Source organism: Macaca nemestrina, chromosome 7 (genome assembly GCF_043159975.1).
Source record: "Macaca nemestrina isolate mMacNem1 chromosome 7, mMacNem.hap1, whole genome shotgun sequence".
NCBI lineage: Eukaryota > Metazoa > Chordata > Mammalia > Primates > Cercopithecidae > Macaca > Macaca nemestrina.
Window position 1 is genome coordinate 89,215,680 of NC_092131.1, and position 17,978 is coordinate 89,233,657.

Below are 17,978 nucleotides of genomic sequence, written 5' to 3' on the forward strand. Positions count from 1 at the left end.
TCTAATAATCCAATTAAAAAATGGCTACAACATCTGAATAGACGTTTCTCAAAAGAAGACATATGAATGGCAAACTGATATATGAAAAGCTGTTCATCATCATTGATTGTCAGAGAAAAGCAAATCAAAACTATAATGAGGTATCATCTCACCCCATTTAAAATTGCTTTTATCTGAAAGTCAGGCAATTGATGAATGCTGACGAAGATGTGGAGAAAAGGGAACCCTGACACATTGTTGGCGGAAATGTAAATTAGTACAACCACTATGGAGAACAGTTTGAAGGTTCCTCAAAAAACTAAAAATAGAGCTAAAATATGATCCAGCTACCATATATTCCCACTGCTGGGTATATACCCAGAATGAAAGAAATAGTATATCAAAAAGATGTCTGCATTCCCATGTTTATTGCAGCACTATTCACAATAGCCAAGATTTGGAAGCAACCTAAATGTCTTTTAGTAGATGAATGGATAAAGGAAATGTGATACATATACACAATGGGGTATTATTCAGTCATGAAAAAGAATGAGACCCTGTCATTTGCAACAACATGGATGGAACTGGAGGTCATATATTAAGTGAAATAAGCCAGGCACAGAAAGACAAACTTCACATGTTCTCATTTATTAGTGAAAGCTAAAAATCTAAACAACTAGACTCATGGACATAGAAAGTAGAAGGATGGTTACCAGAGGCTGTGAAGGATAGTGGGGATTTGAGGGAAGGTGGACATGGTTCATGGGTACAAAAAAATAGTTAGAAAGTGTGAATAAGACCTAGTATTTGCTAGCACAGCATGGTGATTGTAGTAAAAAAAATAACTTAATTGTACGTTTAAAAATAACTAAAAGAGTTTAATTGAATTGTTTGTAACTCAAAGGATAAATAAATGCTTGCGAGGATAGATACCCTGTTTGCCCTGATGTGATTATTATGCATTTCATACCTGCATCAGAATATCTCATGTAACTCATAAATATAATATATACATACTATGTAGCCACAAAAATTAAAATTAAAAACAAAATAATGTCGAATGCCTAGGGAGTATGAACACATTTAATCAAAATTATGTGGATTTCACTATAAATTTCTTTTTTTTATAGTTTTTTTTTAATTATACTTTAAGTTCTAGGGTACATGTACATAACGTGCAGGTTTGTTACATATGTATACTTGTGCCATGTTGCTGTGCTGCACCCATCAACTCATCAGCACCCATCAACTCGTCATTTATCAGCTTAAACACACATGATTCAGAATAGGCAAGAGAAATTACTTGAATCTCTTTCACATTTTAAAAAAGGGGCATACAATGTACAACCTCCAAAATGAAAACAAAACATTTTTTTTTTCTCTCTCTCTTTTAGACAGAGTCTCGCTGTCATCTAGGCTGGAGCACAGTGGTGTGATCTTAAAAGCCATTGTTTTAAGTCCACTAAATTGTAAGTTCCTTGAAAGCTGGGACCTAGACATGGACTTTACTCATTCTTCCCATTCTTAACAATGACCCATGTACCATTCTCTCCCCAAGGAGCTTGTAGCTCAGGAGACACATACATGCAAACAAAGAGTTTTAATCCAATATGGATAATAGCGCTACTGAAGGCATGTTCAATGCATTGGGTGGGAATGCAAAGGAAAGAATCCCTAAATTTACCTGTGAGAATCTAGGCAGACTTCCCAGGGAAAGTAGCATTTGAGTAGAGGCTTAAGAGTTAGAGGGAGGAATGAGGGGAGGAGAGGTTAATTTTGGGAAGAACTAACAGCATGCAGAATGAGATTTGGCATGTTTGTGAAACTGTGGTGGTTTAGCACTAAGGAATTTGAAGTGCAGAGTGATACGATAATCAGAGTTTTTAAAAATAATGTGTACACCTGCAACTGTGAAACCACTAGAAGACACACTGGGGAAACGTTTCAGGACATTGGTCTGGACAAAGATTTGTTGTGCAAGACCTCAAAAGCACAGGCAACCAAAGCTGGACAAATGAGATCACATCAAGCTAAAAACTTCTGCACAGTAGAGAAAAAAGTCAACAAAGTGCAGAGACAATTCACAGAATCAGAGAAAATATTTGCAAGCTACCCATCTGACAAGTGATTAATAACCATAATATATAGGGAGCTCAAATAATTCAATAGCAAAAAAAATCTGATTAAAAATGGGTAAAATATTTCAATAGACATTTCTCAGAAGACACAAATGGGAAACAAGTGTATGAAAAATGCTCAACATTACTAATTATCAGAGAAATGTAAATTAAAACTACAATTAGATATTCTCTCACCCTAGTTAAAATGGCTCTTATCCAAAAGACAGGCAATAATGGATGCTGGTGAAGATATAGAGAAAGGGGAACCCTCATACACTGTTGGTGGGAATGTAAATTAGTACGATCACTATGGATAACAATATAGAGGTTTCTCAAAAAACCAAAAGTAAAATTACTATATGATCCAGCAGTCCCACTGCTGAGTATATATTTAAAAGAAAAGAAAGCCACATATTGAAGATAGTCTGCACTCCCATGTTTATCGCAGCACTATTCACAATAGCCAAGATGTAGAATCAACCTAAGTGCCCATCAGTGGATAAAGAAAATGTGTTACATATACACAACGGAATATTATTTAGCCACAAAAAAGTAAAATTCTGGCCTTTGAAATAACATGGATGGACCTGGAGGACATTATGTTAAGTGAAATAAGCCAGGTGCAAACAGACAAACATCACAGGTTCTCATTCATAGATAGAAGCTTAAAAAGTAGATCTCATGGAGCTAGAGAGTGGAATGATGATTACTATAAGCTGAAAATGGTAGTGGTATGCAGGAGAGAAAGCGAGGATGGTTAATGAGTACAAAAATACTGTTACATGGAAGGATTAAGATCTAGTTTTTGGTAGCACAATAGGGTGACTAATTAATAATGTGTTATAAATTTCAAAATAACTAGAAGAGTGGAATTAGAATGTTCCTACCACAAAGAAATGATAAATATTTAAGAAGATGGATATCTTGACTACTCTGATTTGATCGTTACACATTATATGCTTGTATCGCTGTTACCACATGTATCCCATAAATATGTTCAATTATGCATCTAATTTCATTTTTAAAAATTAAAAATTAAAAAAATTTAATGATTTACTTTCTTTATAAAAAGAAGAAAAATAGAAAGGAAAATAGAGTCTCAACTGTAAAATAATAATAGTAATAATGTATCCAACTAAACCAATTGAATCAAACTCTCTGGGAGGTTGGCCAAGAATCTCATTAATTTTTAAAAGTGTCTTAGGTAACTCTGATGTACAACTGTTGTTGAAAACCACTGCTGTGCCCTCTGCTCCTCTTTGTACTCCCCTACCATCATATGCATAACTCTATCACTATACTTGCCTGATGATATTGAAACTATTTCTCTATGTCCTGCAGAATGGAAGTTCCTCAAGTGTCAGGATGTGCCTTATTTTTCTCTGTATTTATAATGTCTTTTACATTTTCTGGAACATATTAGGAACTCTACAAATATTGGTTTAACTGAATAAAACTAACATCTAAAGAATAAAATTAGGCCAAAGCAAAAATGTAAAAAAAAAAAGAAAGAAAAAATAGTTTCAAAATAGAATTATAGGCAATGACTAAAAGGGGAATATAAATAATGGTAGAATGGTTCAATGATCATGAATTTTAGAGGTAAGAAGTTAGAAATTAGTTTGAAAAAACATGCAAATAACTGAATTCTTAAGACTAACTTCTGGGTTGAAACTGCTTCCCAAGAGAGACTCTCTTTAGAGCAGCAAAGCAGGGAAAAAGCAAGCCACTTGATCATTTCTCCAAAAGTCATTCATATCTATGACCCACAGACTCCCTTACAAGTGTCCATGAAGTCCAAAAGAATATGTTTTATAGAACAGGCCTATAATCAGGCAGCTCAGAGGTACATTATCCTTAACCCCCTGAGTAGTCTGAAACGGAAATTTCAAACAATGTAATTATCTGTTTTGTTTTAGTTGGAAAAAAATATATATCTAATATATTAGAGTTCATTAAATCTTAATTATAAGCAAATGATACTCTGAAAATTTGAAATCCAGTTTGAGTATCACAGAACGACTTGATATCAGCAAAGATCTTCAACTGATATTTTTAATTTTTAATAATTTTTAATTGCATAGAGAGTATATGAATTTGTTCTCATTTTAAAAACTAGACCATCACAAACAAAGACAAAGACCTTTTAATAATGACCCTAAATCCAAGGCTCCTGCCCTCCTCTCTAGGAGTAACTATCATGTAGTATGTATTCTTCCAGACCTTTTGTATGCTTGACAATTATGTGCATTTACTTCTGTAAATCCATATGGCTCTACTTTCTTTTTCAGTTTTACAGATATTGTAGAAAATTAATCAAGGTCAAGATAAGAAAATATATCACACTAAAATGTGTGATTGACAATAGTTGATTGAAAGAATTATATACAAGAATTTGGGCAGGGTTATAAGAACCAGGAAGAAATGGTAAAGGAATCCAGGGCTAGTAAGGGCAGTGAGTTCTTATAATCCCTAGGGCTATGGGGGTCTAATGAGGGAGGGGTTTCAAGAATCACAAATCAAAGCCAAGGCTGCAGAAGAGCATGACCCAACAGGAGCTGTGAACAGTAGTACAGCCTGCTTTAGTAGCTTCTCATAGGCTTCTCCTGCATCCTGTTGAAGAGCACCTCATCATTATGAAATGTGGTTCCCAACTAGCATTGTAACTACACATTAGCAGAAGCAGGCCATTCCACCAATTTATCAAATCAGATGCTCGTAATTGATGGTGCATGTCAGTAGACTAGTGAGTTCCATGTGTGTAAGCTTATTCTTACACTTCATTTGCTGTAAAATGTATCCCCTGGTCATATGCAATGTTGTGTCAATATCATGGTGATCAATAAGGTATTCTATATGCCCAAAAATGATTGTGTTGTTGTGATCTGTTGAGAGTGTATCACTCAGGGGTTGATCAGAAAAGTAGAACCACTATAAATGCTACAGAACAAGAAATTTATTACAGACATTAGACCTTACACAATTGTGGAAGCCATCAAGCAATCTATGTATGTCTGTTGCCATTGAATCTCATGCTGCACCTAAAGCCAGTAGAGCCAGGACTATGGAAGGGAAAATGGACAAAGTAGAGGAGGCCAAGGACAAATTAGAACTATGTCTCTTTCAGTGCTTCCAACTCTGATGTACTTGCACCTGGTTCAGGACTCAGAGGATCTAAAGGGAGAGATCCAGTGGGAAGTAGAGGAACTGCAGGCAGAGTTCCTGTTCCACATCACAAGGTGAGCCAGCATACCAATAACAATATGTGTGAGCTGCAGCAGTACCTTCCCTACACCAACCTCATATCAAAAGTAACTACTGCTTCACTTCCACTTTCCAAATCCTACACAAACTTTTCTTGCGGTAAGCCCTAACATGGAAACATACATGGAGGGGAATTCTGAGAATCATAGTTCTGGTTTAGCTATGTTGAAAAAGTATAAAGATAAGAGTCCAATTTCATTATTTTGCATGTAGATACCCAGTTTTCCTGTGCCATGTATTGAAAAGACTTTCATTTCCCCATTGTGTCTTCTCAGTGTCCATGTTAAAACTTAGATAATCATATATGCTGTGGTTTATCTCTTGGCTTTCTATTCTATTCCATTGATATACATATCTGTTTTATGTCAATATGATACAGTTTTGATTAATATAATTTTGCAACATAATTTGAAATCAGGTAGTGTGATGCCTCCAACTTTATTTTTCTTTCTCAAGATTGCTTTGGCTACTTGGGGTCTTTTGTGGTTCCATACAAAATTGAGAATTTTTTTAAATTTCTGTTTAAAATGCCATTGGAATGTTGATAGAAATTGCATTGAATCTGCTGTTAGTGTATAGAAATGCTACCAATATTTGTATGTTGATTTTACACATGCAACTTTACTGAATTGGTTTAATATTAGTCATTCTGTCTTTTTATCACCAAACTTTGACTATTTACATCTAAAGTAATTGCTGATAAATAAGAATTTACTATTGACAGTTACTTAATGGTTTCATGGCTGTTTGTGGAGCCTTTGTTCCTGTATTTGTCCCTTGCTTCCTTCCTTTGTGGTTTGATGTTTTTTGTAGTGGTATGTTTTGATTCCACTCTCTTTATCTTTTGCAAATCAACTATAGGTTCTGCTTTGTGTTTACCATAAAGTTATACTAGTCTATTTTAAGCTGATAACAACTTAACTTTAATCACATGCCTCAGGTTTGCTGGAAGATTTCTAATCCATATGATATTTAAGTGCCTCCTCAAAAATGGATGACCTTTGATGGACATTTATACTGGAACGTCTTCACTGAGTACAGGATTGCATTAACCAACCTAGCAGGCTGTTAGCACTTATCCAGGCACTCAAATCAATTATTAATGCCTAAATCCCACGTGATATACCATATTGATTTCTGATTTTTGTCTCGTTAGTCTTTTTCAGCCTAACCATTGAATTCACTCATGTGCCTTTTCCTCAGACCCCAGCAAATATTTAGAAAATCCTATAACTCTTTTAGTTTAAACTTTATATTTTCAGAGCAGGCTTTGTACTTCTCTATATAAGTTGTAGTGTGACCTAATTCTTGTTATAGTCCTAAGGGCAACTGGTCCAGATAAAGCCAACCAAAAATAAAGGTCTTTTTTTTTTTTTTTTTTTTTTTTTTAACTTCAAGGAAAGGCTGGTTTATTCAGACTTGGATGAAAGAGTAGCTCCACCAGCAAAAAGGGTAAGGATTGGGAGATCAAGTGGCAGTGACATTTAGTTGTAATGGAGATTACAGTTCCTTGCCTTGACCTACGTTTCATTCTATACAAACACAATTGAAAACTTGAACAATAATAGTCTACATTTATTCTACATATAAGGAGGACTTCCAAAAGTTTGTGGGAAAAAAATGGAATTAAAAGATAAAAATATAAACTTTCTCACCATAAGCTCCATCAAGTACAAGACACTTTTGTAAGCAATGATATCAGCCATTTAGTCCATCTCTACAGAACTGAGGGTCCTAGGAAATTGAACCATGTCAATGCAGCTTTTTTACATTATGAAATGAAGAAGTTTCATTTAAGGATTTTTTTAAGATTAGGAAACAAAAAGAAGTTAGAAGAAGCCAAATCAGGACTTCAGTGTAGATGCCTAATGATTTCCCACCAAACTCTCACAAAATTGCCTTTGTTTGATGAGAGGAATAAGCAGGAGGAGCTTTGTTTTGGTGGAGAAGAACTCTCTAGTAAAGCTTTCCTGGGTGTTTTTCTGCTAAAGCTTTGGCTAACTTTCTCAAAACACTCTCATAATAAGCAAATGTTAATGTTCTTTGGCCCTTTAGAAAGTCAAAAAGAAAAATTCCTTGAGAATCCCAAAAAAACTGTGGCCATTATCTTTGTTCTTACTGGTCCACTTTTGTTTTGACTGGACTACTTACACTTCTTGGTAGCCATTGCTTTGATTGTGCTTTGTTTTCAGGATCATACTGGTAAAGCCATGCTTCATGTCCTATTGTAATTCTTCAAAGAAATGCTTCAGGATATTGTTCCCACTTGTTTTAAATTTCCACTGAAAGCTCTGCTCTTCTCTGCTGTTGATCTGGATGCAACAGTTTTGGCAGCTGTCCAGTAAAATGTTTGCTCACCTTTTTCAGTCAGAATTGTGTAAGTTAAACCAATTGAAATGTCTATGGAGTTGGCTATTGTTTGTGCTGTTAATCAGTAGTCCTCTTCAATTAGGGTATAACAAGTTTAATTTTTTTCTTTAAAAATTGATGTGAATGCTCTGCTCCTGCAAACTTTGTCTTCCAACATAGAACATAGTCATCCCTTTTTAAAATGAGTTATACAGTTTTAAACTGATAATTTCTTTGGGGAATTGTCTCCACAAACTTTCTGTAAAGCATCAGTGATTTCACCATTTTTCTCCCCAAGCTTCACCATAAATTTGATGTTTGTTCTTGCTTCAATTTCAGAAGAAATCATGTTGTTCTGATATGGGCTCTTTTCACACTGATGTCTTATCCTTCCTAGTACCTCATACTAGATTCCTTTTAGACATGTTATCACAAGTTAGTATGAATTTATTTTGGTGCAAAAAGAATTTGAAGCCCATGCATAGTTTTTTTCATAAGAAGCATTTTCCATGAACTTGTAGAAGAAAGCTTGTGTAATCAGAGTCCAGTATTCCTGAGATAAGGAAGTTATACAGGTACTCCTTAAATATATGAGCCAGCTAATCCCAGAAATCATTTTTAGGTGCTCTTTCCTGGGGCTTTTCTGTGCACAAATACTTATTTCAGGGTCACACCAAGAAAAAGTACCATATTCAAATGGAATAAATGAGGAAATTTAATTTCCAACAGTGCAAGTGGTATTATAGAAGACCAACAAGGAATGGTTAAGTATCCAGGACTAGCTACAGCAGGAAGCCATTACTGTTTCTAATGCTGAGGGCAGTGGTCATGGAGAATGTGTTTTGTGTGTGTGTGTGTGTGTGTGTGTGTGTGTGTGTGTATGTGTGTGATGTGTTTGTGTCACTTTATTCATACCTTTATAGAGTGTTCAAATCATCTTAGTAAATGTTTTCATTTTTCCTACTTTAAGAAAAACATTTACTTCCTTTAAGAAGATGTAAATAGAATAATTGTGGTAGTAAATGGTTATATTTTGCGTGCTCATGAGTTCACTGGTTAATAAAATAATTGTGTATGTAAGACAATACTCAATTTTCCATCTTTGAATTGACAAAAACTCTTCCCTTGACCAAACTTTAGTCAGACTTTTCTTGTCCCACTTTCCAAATAAGCCTCAACCTTGGCCCTCTTCTCCACTGAACCTGCATAGCCCAGTTTTAGCAAGAATACTGCTAAGAGTTTAGGGAGGATCTTCCAGCCTTGATATCTGATTACGCTTGATATCTGATCTAATTCCTCTTCTCCATCCTTGATATGTTCTTGCCTGCCTGCAGCAAGAATCCTGTTAGGTAAGTTTAGCAAGAATTCTCCACTACCTTTGATGTCTCTTTTTAATAATTTTCCACCCACAGAAACTACAGCCTGCTCCATAGCCATAAATTCCCACCTGTTTTCGTTGTACTAGGAACTGAGCCCAAACCTTTACTGAGATCTCTTTTCTTCTATTATAATAATTTCTCAATAAAATATATGGTTCCTCAAAAACCAACTAATGTTTTTACCACATTAAATATTGTCAGGTTTTAGTTTTCTTTAGCAAATACTCTCTATGAAATAAAAGTCAGTTTCTTTGGTTAATGTCATAATTACTAAGAGTCATTAAAACTAGAAGTAATAATAACCAAAAAATATGACAGGCTATGTAATGTAATAGGATCTGGTTTTGTTTATCAAGAGGGAGAAAGGGGTAGATTCATTCTAAGATAAAATGTCTAGTTATTCCAGTATGTGAAGAACAATAGTAAAAGACAAAACCCAAAGGATACAGAAAGCTTTAGAAGTGTGAGGAAGTAAATTCTGTTTTGTTACATATATGTAACTACAAATAATGCTTCTGAATAGAAGCAATGATATATGTTAAAATTTTGGCAAAGTTTTTCACAGCTCAGCTTTGATTGATCTATTTTTTTAAATCTCAAGAATGTTTTATTGCCAAATATTACATTAAAGCAAGACTAGAATTTGGCATTCTCTCTGTTTGAATGACATAACAAATTTATTCTTTCTTCTTTTAAAAAAATAGTAAGTGTTATTTTTTGTCTTCTTTGTAAATGTCCCTGCCGGTAGACAAAAATTCTCTAGCCCACAGGAATCACTTTTTGTGCTTTATGCTGACTTTATATGCTCCATTATTTTAAAAAACATAGTGGATTTCAAAAGTTACTTCTATTAACTTTGTTTTAAAAATTGTTTTACTCTGATAAATAGGTAACTATACTACAATCATTTCTATTCTCAGATATTTGTACTACCTATACTACTGTTGTGGTTTGATTTGTGTTCACCAAATAGGTATGTTAAAATTCTAACACTGAGTACTGTGAATGTGGCCTTCTTTGCAAACGTTTGTCTTTGCAGATATAGTCAATTTAAGGTCATACTGAATTACAGTGGATGAAGGAGATATTTCTCCCTTTTCAGAGGCCTTCAAATAGCCTTCCATCTTACATATTTCTAATAATTACTCTTAGGAATTAAGGCTCAAAACTTTAATATTTGGTTTCTAAATAATTTATATGTAACTTTTTTCTCTTTTCAGAAGCAAATTTCCCTCCCTCCTAAATGAAAAAATAGACCCAATATCCATGTGGATGATCAAATTAAGGTAGGACAAAGAGAAGCTTCAGCAATAAACTTCAATAGTTAATAAAGACACTCACAATACAAGCCATGACTTAGGATATCTTCCCGTAATTTACCAGTTGTCTGCATACTTTCCTCATTGCCATCTTCATTTCTCGATTCCTGAATGTGTAGATGATAGGATTTAAAAGAGGAGTGAGAACTGCATCAAAGATGGCCAGAAACTTATCCAGGTGTGTGGAGGGAGATGGCCATGTATAGAAGAAAATCAAAGGACCAAAGAACAAAACTACCACACTGATGTGAGCTGAAAGTGTGGACAGAGCCTTGGATAAACCAGCTGAAGAGTGTTTCTGAACAGTGAGAATGATGACAACATAGGAAATGATCAGTATGAAGAAGGAGCCCAAAGAGATGAATCCGCTGTTGGCTGTAACCATGAACTCCAGTCGGTAGGTGTCTGTGCAGGCAAGTTTGATGAACCGAGGAAGGTCACAGTAAAAGCTGTCCAATATATTAGGACCACAGAAGGGCAAGTTTACTACAAAAACCAACTGAACTACAGAGTGGATAAGGCCCGTCATCCAGGCAGCCACTAAGAAGAACATGCACATTCTTGGGCTCATAACGGTCAGGTAGTGGAGGGGCTTACATATGGCCACGTATCTGTCAAAGGCCATGGCTATGAGCAGCACCATCTCCACACCACCAATGATGTGGATGAAGAAGATCTGAGCGATGCAGCCTCCAAAGGGGATGACTTTGTGCTTGCTGAAAAGGTTGTAAATCATCTTGGGAGAAGTGACAGAGGAAACACCCAGGTCAATGAAGGAGAGGTTGGCTAACAGAAAATACATGGGGGAGTGCAAGGGAGGGTCAGAAGTCACAGTGAGCAAAATGAGAGAGTTTCCCATCATACTGGCCATGTAAAACATGGAGGAGAACACAAGGAGGAGAAGTCGGATGTCCCAGGAATTGGTGAGTCCCAGGAACACAAACTGACACCACAGAGTGATTTGCCCCAACCACTGGCTTTGTTAGCAGTGGTACCTGAAGAGAACAACAGCAGAAAATGTAAATAATAATCATATTAATAAACTAGAAAGAAAGAAGTCAAAGTTATAAAAGTCTATTTCCACTTTAGCATTAAAACCAACCTAATGACCAACAGGTATATAAAAAATCTTATCACTAATCATTAAGGATATGATTAAAATGACAATGAGACATTATCTCAGACCTGTCAGAATAGCTATTACCAAAAAGACAACAGGTAACAAGCCTTGACAAGGCTGTGAAGTGAAGGAACCCTTGTACACTGTTGTTGGGAATATAATTTCTATAGCCATTATGAAACACACTATGGAGTTTCCAAAAAAAGAGAGAGAGGGAGAACTACCATATAATCTAGAAATCTTATTCTAGGTATATATTCAAAGGAATTGAAATACATACCTCAAGGAAATATCTGTACTGCTATGTTCATCATAGCATTATTCACAATAGCTAAGATAGAGTGTTCATTGATACATAAGTAGATGAAGAAAATGTGTGTTTGTGTCTGTGTGTGTGTGTACCTATACAATCGAATACTCTTCAGCCTTACCAAAAAAAAAAAGGGGGAAATTCTGTCATTTGCAATAACATGGATGAACCTGTAGGATATTATGCTAAGTGAAATAAGACAGACACAGAATTACAAGTACTGTAAAATCTCACTTATATGTGGCATCTAAATAAGTCAAACTCATAGAACTAGATATTAGAATTAGCAGCTGACAAGGGTTGATGAAACAGGCAGGGAATGAGATGTTATGCACCAGTACCATGTTTCAGTTAAACAAGACAAATAAATTCTGGAGGCCTGTTGTGAAGCATGGTAACTAGAGTTAATAATAATGTACTTCATACTTAAAATTTCTAGGAGAACAGATCTTCAATGTTTTTACCACAAAGAAATGATAAGTGTAGGAGATGAATATGTTAATTAGCTTGATTTAATTATTTCATACATATACATGTATCAAAGTATCACATTGTTCACCATAAATATGTATAATTTTTATCTGTTAACTACACTTTAATAAAACTTGCAGAGAGTTGAGAGAAGAACCTAATCTCCTGATAGGCTCTGAAATTGTGTTAACACAGTGTGACAACCAAGTGTGAAAGAGAAAACCTTCTCTGCTTTAATATCCCTCTGCTTGTCCCAGAGTAGTGGCTGTGATGTTCCTCTTGAAATACAAGACTGGTCAACATGGGTAACGGGAATTTGATTCCAAATTCTTTTAATTTTTGCTTCAAGACTAATATAGCTTGGCTCTAGTCACACAAAACTATTTATGTTTTCTCAACTATTGCATCCATTTCCAAGACCACAGCCCTATTCTGGAAAAAACATTCTTCCCCACTCCCCACATCTCGAAAGTATTTCAAAGTTTAAGAAATGTTTACCATAGCTGTGAGGTCTTGCTTTATATTACCAGTACTCATTTTACTATCCCTTGTATTGTAGTAAACTGAGTACAAGTCTAACTCACCAAGTTGACGTATCTTAAAGGCAGGGATTAGTACTTTTTCACATTTGGATTCTCTGAAGCAATAAAAAAGTGGTCTACAGAGAAGAGCATGTCCACCAACTGTTAGTTACTGGTTTACTTTATGTTAGATACTGACATTGAGAGTGTTTAGAAAGTTCTTTAATAATATGACATTACAGCAAAATCTAAGTGTTTGATTTTGTATTGTACCAAAGTATAAGTTCAAGAAGCACTGGGGGAAAAAATATGTAACTAAAATAATCTGAGAAGATAATTTGAGAATCACTGCCCTAGACTATTTAGCACATGATCTAAAAAGCTTAAACTACAAAGAGCATTTTGGTACACTGGGAAGCATTTTGTTCAAACCTCTGTGCAAAGATTTATCACATTTTACTCTAATATCAGTTTTATTTAGAGAAGCAACATAGCACGTTGGAAAGAAACCAATATTTATATAATTTTTCAGCCACTTACAAGTTAGTATTGGGCAAATTATTTAAATTTATGAGTCTTAGTTGGTCTATCAAATTGCAATTAATGATACTAACTTTACAGAGTAAATTGTAAGGATCCCATAAAGTTTTATAGTCATGTATCCAGTCAAATTAACTTTTATATACATAAATGCAACAAAGTTAGCCCTTATCTTTCTGTTTCCAAGATTCAACAAACTCAATACCTTTTATATTTACTCTTAGAATGTTTTCTCACTTACCTGATTCCCAAAAAAAAAAAAATTTATTTATAAGCATTCACTAAATCCTTCTTCATTCTATCTACAGTTCAAAGATACAATTAATACAAACACTGTAATTCTAAATCATATAAGAGACCAGGAAACTAAATCAAGCTCCTGGTGGTTTATGTATTATTTTATTTTTAAACTTTTCACATCACATTTTTAAATGACATTACATTGGAAATTATTTACTAAGCTCTGGGTCTTTTGGTCTCCATGTCTTTCATTTGTAATGAAGTATCTATGAGACTCTTTCATCTTGCAACTTGACAAATTCTTAAGAAATTTGCTTCCCTTGTTACGGAAAATGATCAGTTTATACCCATCTCTTTTGAAAAGAAAATTGAGAGAAAAATATAATAACCTATGTTTCTCTATCTGCATGTGTCAGTTTTTCTTGCCTATTTGTCACATGACAAAGGATAAGAATCATTCATGTAATCATTGAGAAGAGAGTGATTAATTGCAACCTATGCTGAATTTAAAATATTGCAAAGTCAGACTTTTTCTAATGTCTTTCACCTTTCCCTAGACACAATGTAATCCTAGCTCAAAGCCAATGCCAGTTAACTTCTTCCAAAATGTCAATAAACTTTTTCACATTTATTCTCTCGTGTTATTCAATTCCTTATCCTGGACCCTATCTACTTTGCTTTAGATTATGACTCACTTGCATAGCAAGTCCCACAACAGAACCTTGTCTAAAACTAAAGCCAATATCCCGTTGTTAAATTTATTTGCAACCTTCCACTTTACCTGTATAGAGAGAACAACATGTTCAGGTACTCTGGGAGTTTCCTGTGTTCTCTAACGTGAAATGCCATATCATATCCTGCCATAGGAAATATAAGGCTAATTACATATACCTCAAGGGGACAGTGACCAAGTGATACTGCAAAAACATGATAGTTTAAAGGAGCTTATGGATCATGGGCTTTGCCACTAGAGAACTATTTGCTTTGACCAGTGCAACCAAAAGATGCAAAAGTTCATAATAAGACACTAGAGAAAAAGAGGGAAACAAAAGTGGAATATTTTTGCTTAATATATTTGTGCTGTTTTGTCGGCAATAGTGATAACTACTCATTATAATTAATCCCTGAAAATAAGTAAATGTTAACTCAAAAAATTAACTCTAATCATTTTATCATCTCCAGAAAAGCCACTGTGCCAAATTTTTAGTACAGTTTAAATGGTAGAAGAGTGTATACAACACTTCATTTTCACATAATCATATACTGAGTAGTTATGGATACTTACCAAGATTTAGCTGTAGAGAAATTCATTCCAGTGTTCAGAGCTTAATAGTAAATGAAACAACTAAAACATCCAGCAGTTGATGATAAATTTTCAAAAGTATGCTACATCCATACAATCAAATTCTCTAAAGCCACTGTAAAGCAGGTTTGATATCTATATAGTTAAAGACAACCACAACACACCATTGAGTGAAGCAGTGGATACCAAAACAGCACATACTATGCTGCTGTGCATATAAATCTGAATAAATAGACAATAAAGTTTTTGCAATAAGTACTTCTGACAATGAGATTGTTGTGCAAGAAACCAAGGTACTTTTACTTTCAGTTTTGTACACTTGTGTCAGTCAGGATCCTACCAGGACAAGAGATGGCACACTCAAGCTAGGTAACTGAAGAAGAGCTTAATAAAGGCACAAAACTGGGTGGAGAAGGGTTAAGAGTGACACTGGAGAGACAAATGGAAGCTGTGCTATTCTTGTCTGAATCCACTCATTTTTTATCCAGGGGACAAACAGGGCAGGACAAATAATATCACGGCAGAAGAAAGTTAGCAAAATAGAAGAAATGAGTTGTTATGTCTTTGCAGAGTAATCTAAACCCAAAATGGTAGCCGCCAGTGTCTTTCACGTGAATTAGTGGGAAAGGAGGGGAAGGAAAAGGTAATTAATACAAAACATAGCTATTGAAATCCTCTTTCCTGTAGCTCACCATGAGGACTATTTTGATAACAGCCATTTCATTGCTTCATTAGATGAGCAGATTCTGGGTGGTACAGTATGTGAAGATGCCAGTAGATCTAATGGTCATGTGCTAACTCTCATACCTCCATATCTTTAATGTGGTATAATATGACATCTTGTGGAATTACATGTCTAAGTGTTAATTACTCTGTAATTTTTAGAAAAATGATTGCTTAAGCCCCTAAAGCTTTGTGTTGTAATTATCCAACTGGTGCTTGCTATAAAACTCATTTCTTCTCTTTTCACCACCAATTTTTCTAATACCTGGGTATGCCAGGTAGTATGACCCAAGAAGTAGGGCTATTTGCACAAAGTCGGGATTTTTTGCAGAAAAACCTTTTCTAGATTTGCACCCTACTCAAAGTTGACAGACTTTCATGGCTTTCAGCATATGAGTTGTGGTAGTTTTCCTGGTTATAGCCTATGCTTCTTCCAGAAATGGAAGAAATCTGGCCGGGCGCGGTGGCTCAAGCCTGTAATCCCAGTACTTTGGGAGGCCGAGGCGGGCGGATCACAAGGTCAGGAGATCGAGACCACAGTGAAACCCCGTCTCTACTAAAAAAAAAAAATACAAAAAATTAGCCGGGCGCGGTGGCAGGCGCCTGTAGTCCCAGCTACTCAGGAGGCTGAGGCAGGAGAATGGCGGGAACCCGGGAGGCGGAGCTTGCAGTGAGCGGAGATCGCGCCACTGCACTCCAGCCTGGGCAACAGCATGAGACTCCGTCTCAACAACAACAACAACAAAAATATCTACCAGGTATAGTTCTTTCTTATTAGTGATAGAAGGTGCAAGATGCAATAATTTTCCTTTGATTAAAAGAACAAACCTGGAGGCATCACATTACCAGACCTCAAATTATACTACAAGGCAATAGTTACCAGAACAGTGTGGTGCTTGTATACAAGTAGGCATATGAACCAATGGGACTGAATAAAGAACCCAGAAATAAAGTCAAATATATACAGCCAACTGATCTTTGACAAAGTGTACAAAAACATAAATTGGGAATGGACACCCTATTCAATAAATGGTTCTGAGAAAACTGGCAAGCCACATGTACACGAATGAAACTGGATCTGTGTCTCTCACCTCATACAAAAATCAAGTCAAAGTGAACCAAAGACTAAAATATAAGACCCAAAACTATAAAAAATTCTAGAAGATAACATCAGAAAAACTCTTGTAGACATCAACCTAGGCAAAGAATTCATGACTCAGACCTCAAAACCTAATGCAACAAGAACAAAAATAAATCGGACCTAATAAAACTAAAAAGCTTCTGCACAGCAAAAGAAATAATCAGAGTAAATAGACAACCTATAGAATGGGAGAAAATATTTGCAATCTATGCATCCAACAAAGGACTAGTATCCACAATCTACAAGGAACTCAAATCAGCAGAAAATAAAATAATCCCATCAAAAAGTGGGCAAGCACATGAATAGACATTTCTCAAAGAAAGATATACAAATGGCCAACAAATGTATGAAAAAATGCTCAACATTACGAATCATCAGGGAAATGAAAATCAAAACTACAAGACACCACCTTACTCCTGCAAGAATGGCCATTACTAAGCAGTCAAAAAGCAATAGATGTTGGCATGGATGTGGGGGAAAGGGGAGACTTATACACTGCTGGTGAGAATGTAAATCAGTACAACCTCTATGGAAAACAGTATGGAAATTCCTTAAAATGCTAAAAGTAGATCTAACATTTGATCCAGCAGTCCCATTACTGGGTATCTACCCAAAGGAAAAGAAGTCATTATATGAAAAAGATGCTTGCACACGTATATTGATAGCAGCACGATTCGTAATTGCAAAGATGCGGAAAGCCAACCTAAGTTCCCATCGACGAATGAATGGACAAAAATATATATATACCATGGAATACTACTCCACCATGAAAAGGAATGAAATAATGTCCTTTGCAGCAACTTGGATGAAGCTAGAGGCCATTATTCTAAGTGAAGTAACACAGGAGTGGAAAACCAAAATCATTATGTTCTCACTTGTAAGTGGAAACTAAGCTACAAGTAAACAAAGTCAGACAGGATGATATAATAGACTTTAGAAAATCAGAAGTGGGAGAGTAGGAGGGAGGCTGGGGTAAAAACAAGCTACACATTAGTTACAATGCACACTAATCAGGTGATGGGTGCACAAAGATCTCAGAATTCACCGCTATATTATTCATCCATGTAACAACAACAAAAAAAACCCCACTTGTACCCCAAAACCTATTGAAATAAAAAAAATAAGAAGGAAAAAACATCATTTTCCTTTGCTTTGAAAAGGACCTCCTGGCATGCACTGGACCATCAAACTCTCAAAAT

General features: G+C 35.4%; 1 protein-coding gene across 1 annotated transcript; it reads right to left on the bottom strand.

Annotated features, from left to right (window-relative positions):
* Positions 1-10,447: 10,447 nt before the first annotated feature.
* Positions 10,448-11,378, bottom strand: LOC105499233 (olfactory receptor 4F3/4F16/4F29-like). The gene has a single exon (XM_011771739.3). It carries the CDS (start codon positions 11,288-11,290, stop codon positions 10,448-10,450), a length of 843 nt encoding a protein of 280 aa, XP_011770041.2. The 5' UTR covers positions 11,291-11,378.
* Positions 11,379-17,978: the final 6,600 nt, after the last annotated feature.